The 7,030-nt window shown below is 52.5% G+C and overlaps 1 protein-coding gene across 1 annotated transcript; it reads left to right on the forward strand.

Annotated features, from left to right (window-relative positions):
• The first annotated feature begins 224 nt into the window (after positions 1 to 224).
• Best2 (bestrophin 2) lies at positions 225 to 5,113 on the forward strand. The gene is made up of 9 exons (XM_050120787.1): positions 225 to 405; positions 504 to 598; positions 1,466 to 1,699; positions 1,774 to 1,928; positions 2,235 to 2,312; positions 2,635 to 2,787; positions 2,872 to 2,952; positions 3,088 to 3,242; positions 4,351 to 5,113. Exons 1-9 carry the CDS (start codon positions 254 to 256, stop codon positions 4,775 to 4,777), a joined length of 1,530 nt encoding a protein of 509 aa, XP_049976744.1. The 5' UTR covers positions 225 to 253; the 3' UTR covers positions 4,778 to 5,113.
• The last annotated feature ends 1,917 nt before the right edge of the window (positions 5,114 to 7,030 follow it).

Here is a 7,030-nt window from a genome sequence, read left to right on the forward strand (position 1 = left end):
AAATCCAAGAGGCTTGGACCAGTAGTAGTCTAGGGGAGGAGAGGGCAAGACTGACAGAAGGGAATTCTTGAGAGAGTCAGGAACCTGAGGGGGTTTGGGAACTGTCCTAGTGCAATGAGAACAGTCGGCTGTGTCTGCCGGCACCTGCAACTGAAATTCCCAGGATCATCCATTCCCAGCCTTTTTCCCTTGGCTCACAGGCCGGGGGTCAGGCTAACCCCTTCTCCACTGGCCACACTGGCCCGGCGCAGCGATGACCGTCACCTACACAGCCCGAGTGGCGAATGCCCGCTTCGGTGGCTTCTCGCAGCTGCTGCTGCTGTGGCGCGGAAGCATCTACAAGCTCCTGTGGCGAGAGCTGCTGTGTTTCCTGGGGCTCTACATGGCGCTGAGCGCCGCCTATCGGTGAGAAGACCTGGGGTGGTGCCAGGGGAGCTGGGTCCCGTGGGAGGGGATTGGGAGTGGAGCAGAGACCTGTAGCCACTGCATTCCCTGTCCCGCAGCTTCTTACTGGCAGAAGAGCAGAAGCGCTACTTCGAGAAGCTTGTCATGTACTGCGACCAGTACGCCAGCCTCATCCCCGTCTCCTTCGTGCTTGGTGAGGTTGCGCCCCCTGAGTGTCCTATTCGCAGGGGAAATCTGTTTTCCATCCATGCTTCTTGGAGACTCCCATTCCTACCCTTCATAGGCGCCTCACCCAAATCGAACCCCCAGGGCTTCCCACTTCCCACTTCTGAATCCACACCTTGAAGATGCCCACATGGCTCCACATCCTGAGACACTGGATATCACCTAGTTAAGGGTATACTCCGAGATAACCTCAGCCACAGACTTATCGCTAGTTGCTAGTTATGTTTGCATCAGATTACTATCCTCTAGGGACCAAATATGACTCCTTCAAATTCAGCCTCGCCCCACACAAACCTCACGTGACAAGGATGAGACGACCACTCACATAAGGCCAAAACTCTTTCTTTTTATGTGTGTATTGTTTGAGACAGGATCATTCGCTGTGTAACCTTGACTGGCCTGAAACTCATGTAACTCAGGCTCAGGGCTAAACTCCTTCCTAACCAGGGTTCAGGGATTATAAGTGGCTGCTGTGGTAAATCTATCTAGATGACCCTGGTGTACATTCCACATCCACACACCAGTGCCCTCATCTTATTTTCAATCCAGATACCCCAAGCCCAGTGATTCCCTGGGGTCAGAGGAACATGGACCCTAGGTTTCCACTACCATATTGGGATACAATCCCCCATCTCAGGATACCCTAGCCTGCTCCAACCTCTTGGACGTCAAGGCCGGATACCTTCTTAGACCGAATGGCCCGTGTGGCCAGGGTGACCAGCCTTTTCCAGATGTCAGTGATACAAGCTCTAGGTCATCCCAGTTCCATGGCTTGAGCTCCCAGACTCTTGGCCCTTGAATCCCTGCTAAGCTTCCGTCTCTGGCTTGCCCTCAGGCTTCTACGTGACGCTGGTGGTGCATCGCTGGTGGAACCAGTACCTGTGCATGCCCCTGCCGGACGCACTCATGTGCGTGGTGGTCGGTACGGTGCACGGGCGTGACGATCGAGGCCGCCTCTACAGGCGCACGCTCATGCGCTACGCAGGGCTCTCCGCGGTGCTGATCCTTCGGTCCGTCAGCACAGCCGTCTTCAAGCGGTTCCCCACCATAGACCACGTAGTGGAGGCTGGTGAGTCTCTGGCCAGAGGATTGCAGGGCAAGACAGGAGAGCGGTGCGAGTAACACCAGATCACACCCCTCCAGGATTTATGACCCGCGAGGAGCGCAAGAAGTTCGAGAACTTAAACTCATCCTACAACAAGTACTGGGTGCCCTGCGTGTGGTTCTCCAACCTGGCGGCGCAGGCGCGGCGAGAGGGGCGCATCCGGGACAACAGTGCCCTTAAGCTGCTGCTGGAGGTGGGCCTGCAAGGAAGTCATTCTTCTACAATAACAGGGAAACTGTGCACTTTGGGGTGGGTCGAGGGCGGCTTGACCCCACACCTGCCACGCGTCCATATTCCAAACACCCTTACCAATACACTTATTTCCATGGGGGCAGCCCTATAGTCCATGGTACCTCCACCCAGTTGTACAGCACCACCAAATACCCTGTAGCTCCTGGAAACACTCGCCTAATATGTGACCCTCTCCATCCGCGTACGCATACTTAATGTCCACATGAGTTCCGTATTCAACCCCTTCATGACTCGCATATGCCCATAGGAGCTGAATGCGTTTCGGAGCAAATGTGGGATGCTGTTTCACTATGACTGGATTAGCATACCCCTCGTCTACACCCAGGTAACTTCTCCGTGCCTCCGTTTATACTTAGCATAGGAGACGCTATTCCTCTTAAGGGAAAATGGAGGTCACTCATAATGGCACACATCTCTTCCCAGCATTCGGGAAACTGAGGCAAGAGGACCCAGAGAACCCAGAGTTTGAAACCAGGCTAGGTTACATAGCGAGATCATTTCTCAATTAAAAAGAGTGTAGGGACTGAAAGCCAGCTAAAACTCAGCCATCCTGTTGTTCATTGTTGGTCCTGATGTTTCCGAGACTCCCTGGGTCACATGGGTGGGGGGGTCAGACGTGATCTCGTTTTCGTTTGCCCCGCCCCCAGGTAGTGACCATCGCAGTGTACAGCTACTTCCTTGCTTGCCTCATCGGCCGTCAATTCCTAGACCCTGCACAGGGCTACAAGGACCACACCTTGGATCTGTGCGTTCCCATCTTCACCTTACTGCAGTTCTTCTTCTACGCTGGCTGGCTTAAGGTGGGTGGGGGGGGGGGGCCGGAACGGAAGTGTGGGGTGTGAAAAGGTTCTCCAAGTTCCACCTGCCTCTTTCTCTGGACTCAGGTAGCAGAGCAGCTCATCAACCCTTTTGGAGAGGACGACGACGACTTTGAGACCAACTTTCTTATTGACCGCAACTTCCAGGTCAGAGTCTCTCTCCTCTTGGTGGCTGGTTTCCTAAGTGGTCCCAGACTCGCCTAGGCCTCACCCTAAACACTCCTCTTTGATCACGCACCATGAGGGCTCCACCTACCCCTCCCTGCGTGTCCACATCCTCAGGTGTCGATGCTAGCCGTGGACGAGATGTATGACGACTTGGCTATGCTGGAAAAAGATCTATACTGGGATGCGGCCGAGGCTCGCGCGCCCTACACCGCTGCCACCGCTTTCCTGCGGCAGCAGCCCTCCTTCCAGGGCTCCACCTTTGATATAGCGTGAGTTAGAGCGGTGGGCGTGGCTTAGGGCTCTGCTGGCCTCAGAGAGTCTGTAGTATGAGGGGTTAATCCGGGTACTCTAGTAACCAAGCTAGGTTCTTTGACCCAGAAGGGTGGCGTAAACGAGGAATCCTAGCACTCGGGAGGTGGAGCCAAGGAAATGAGGAGTTTGGCTATATAGAAAGATCAAGTTGGGGCTGTGACTGGGGTGCGAACTGGTAATCAGTTGGAGACTGGGGGCAGATCTAAAGACTTTGAGAGACAAGGTAGAGCCAAGTATGGCTAGGTCTTTCAGAGGGACACAAAGGAGTGGGAGGAGATAGGCAAATCTCAGGTGCTTCGGACCATCCCCCCCCATCCCCCCGCGCTTTGCGGATCAAGAAAGGAAAGACCAGGAAGAGGGTAGGGTCTACTCTACCAAGCAAGAAGTTCTTCCATCTCAAACACCGCTAAACAGACAGAGTTAAGTAGATAGGTAGATAGGTAGATAGATAGATAGATAGATAGATAGATAGATAGATAGATAGACAGACAGACAGACAGATTAGATAGCCCCGGATTTGATAGCTCGTATCTGTAGCCAGTCCCAGGACAGGGGAGACAGAGGCAGAGATTTCTTTACCAAGTTTGAGGCCAGTCTGGACTGCAAAAGTGAATTTCAGGCCAGTGAGAGCTACACAGTGAGATTGTCAAAACAAACAGCAAACACACATACAGAGAGAGAGAGAGAGAGAGAGAGAGAGAGAGAGAGAGAGAGAGAGAGAAGAGAGAGAAGACATTTCTCTTTTGGAAACTCTTCTGAGAATTCCTCTTTTTCTTAATCTACCTTCCCTCTACTTCAAAAATAAAACAACAACAACTAAACAGAAAACTAGGCGGGCAGTGGTGGTGCATGCCTTTTATCCCAGCCCTCAGGAGGCAGAGGCAGGCGGATCTACCGAGTTCAAGGCCAGCCTGGTCTACGGAGTTAGTACTAAGACAGCCAAGGCTACACAAACAAACCCTGTCCCGAAAAACAAAACAAAAACACCAAAAATCTAAAATGAAGTAATAAATAAACCAACGCAAAGGAGCGAGGCTTCAGTGCTGACCCCTGTCCATCCTGCAGGCTGGCTAAGGAGGACATGCAGTTCCAGCGGCTGGACGGCGTGGACGGCCCACTGGGAGAGGCTCACGGGGACTTTCTGCAGCGCCTCCTGCCGCTGGGTGCCGGCTCTATGGGTCCGCTGGGGCGGCGCCTGTCGCTGTTGAGGCGTAAGAACAGCTGCGTGTCAGAGGCATCCACGGCGGCCAGCTGCGGGTGTGCAGGCGCCGTGGATAGCACAGGGGTTGAGTGTGGTTGTGGCGAGCCATTGCTTGACCCCAGCCTGCGGGAGCCCGAGCTCGAGCCCCTCGCATGTCCTGAACAACCTGCCCCCATCCCGGGGCCGACGGCTGAACCTTTCACCACCACCGTACCCATTCCAGGGCCCCGGGCTCCAGCGCCGCCTTGGCTGCCTAGCCCTATCGGAGAGGAGGAAGAGAGTCCGGCCTGAGACCCTAGAACCTGGACCCCTATGGACACCCAATCCTGTACAGGGCATACCAAGGTCTGCACAAGCTAGCTAGGCCTACAGAAAGGAGACCTGCCCATTTTGACCAGCTACGTCTCCCAGTGGGGCTGGTGGTGTTAGGGGTCCATAGTCTCACAGCTGCTGTTGCTTTTTTTTTTTTCTTCTTAATCTACTCCCAGCTTCTTTTAAGTGACTTCGCTTCCCAAACACCAGCACCTGACCAGCAACCTGGGTTGTTCCCTTCCAGTGGAACTCTGAGTGCCTACCTCTTGAATTGATGAGGATTAAAACAAAAACAAAGTGGTGTATTTAAAGCAGTTGGTTTATAGTATGTGTTCAATAAATGGTTAACACTGAAGTGGTGTCTCTAGCCAAATCATTTGATCATTTATAAATTTATAAGATTTGGAAATTCCCCTGGTTTTTTTTTTTTTTTTTTTTTGACACAGGGTATCACTGTGCACTGACCTGTACCCCTGATAAAGAGTAGGTTCTCTTGGAGCTCACACTCACCTCCCTTGCCTACCTAGTGCTGGGCTTAAAGGCAACTCACACCACACCTCGCCTTCCAGACTTTCTTGACATAGGTTTTATTCACTAGTGAGAGAGAAATGCTACCAGGTGATCAGAGCTCTCAGCAGGAAAGACAAGTCATAGGAACAGAGCTATACCCCAGGCCCACTCATCACAAAGTTAGCCACTGTCAACCATTTTCTCCTTGCTCCAAATACCAGCAACCTCAAATTCTCTCAGCACTGCAGCCCTCTGCTTACGGTGCTGGGGGATGCAACCCAGGTCCTTTTGCATACTAGCTAAGACAGGCAAGGGCTCTGCCACTGTGCTACCCTGCCCCCAGCCCAGGCATGACAGGTTTGCCTGCTTTGTTAATTTTTTTCTTGGTTAGGCAATTATTATTTTATGTGTATGAGCATTTGCCTACATGTAAGTCTGTATACTACTTGCTTGCCGGGTTCTTCTGAGTCCAGAAGAGGATGATGGATCTAGAACTGGAGATACACATAGTTGTGAAAACCTGAAACGCTCTGACCTACTCTCCACACATCAGCGCCCCTCTTCACCCTGGCCAGAGCCCACAACACATCTCCTAGGTAGTCACCTCTGGGCTTGTCCCTTCAGCTTTGCCACCTCCTGCATGAGCCACCAGAGGGCACCTACAAACACCCACGTTTGTTACAGGCTTCCTCTGAGTCTTCTAGGGCTCTTCCCTCACTTAGAACCAAAGTGAACGTCCTCACACTGCCAACGAGATCCCAAGGGCCTCCCTTTCCTCGTCGGCACTCACTTCTTCCTTGGTTCCAGCCACACCAGTCTCTGCCCACCAAGCAAGCTCTCAGCTCAGGACCTTGCACATGACACGCTAGTGCCCGTCTGGCCTGTCCTTCCCTAGGTGTTTAGATGGCCAGGCCCGCCGCCTTCCTGAACACCCCCCCCCTTTTTTTTTGAGACAGTCTATTATGTGCCTCTAGTTGTCCTGGAACTCAGAGATCTACCCGCCTCTGCCTCTCAAGTGCTGAGATTAAAGGTATTTACCACCGTGTCTGGCTAGAAACTCACTGTTTTTTTTTTTTTTTTTTCCCCAAGACAGGGTTTCTCTGTGACTTTGGAGACTGTCCTGGAACTAGCTCTTGTAGACCAGGCTGGTCTCCAACTCACAGAGATCCACCTGCCTCTGCCTCCCAAGTGCTGGGATTAAAGGCGTGTGCCACCACTGCCCGGCGAAACTCACTGTTTTTGACTAGGCTGACTGGCCAGTGTGTTCTCAAGCTTGATCTGTCCCCCAAACCCTCAAAGTGGGGATACAGGCACATGCAGCCACCATCAGAGGCTTTTGTGGTTGGTGGAGATTAAACTCAGCTCATGCATGATTAGACAGAGCAATCTCTCCGGCTTCTTTTTTTTTTGTTTTTCGAGACAGGGTTTCTCTGTGGTTTTGGAGACTGTCCTGGAACTAGCTCTTGTAGACCAGGCTGGTCTCGAACTCACAGAGATCCGCCTGCCTCTGTCTCCTGAGTGCTGGGATTAAAGGCCTACGCCACCAGCCACCACTGCCCGGCATCTCCAGCTTCCTAAAACCAATAATAACAACAAAAACTCTACCATTCTCATCTGTCATTGTGTTACTGGTCACGCACACTTTATTGGCATTGAAAAGCTGGAGCTGGGCAGTGGTGGCACACATCGTTATAATCTTCACACGAGGGAGGCAGAGGGAGG

This window comes from Alexandromys fortis, unplaced genomic scaffold (genome assembly GCF_014885135.2).
Source record: "Alexandromys fortis isolate MF-2015 unplaced genomic scaffold, M_Fortis_MF-2015_v1.1 scaffold_186, whole genome shotgun sequence".
NCBI classification, from domain to species: Eukaryota; Metazoa; Chordata; class Mammalia; order Rodentia; family Cricetidae; genus Alexandromys; species Alexandromys fortis.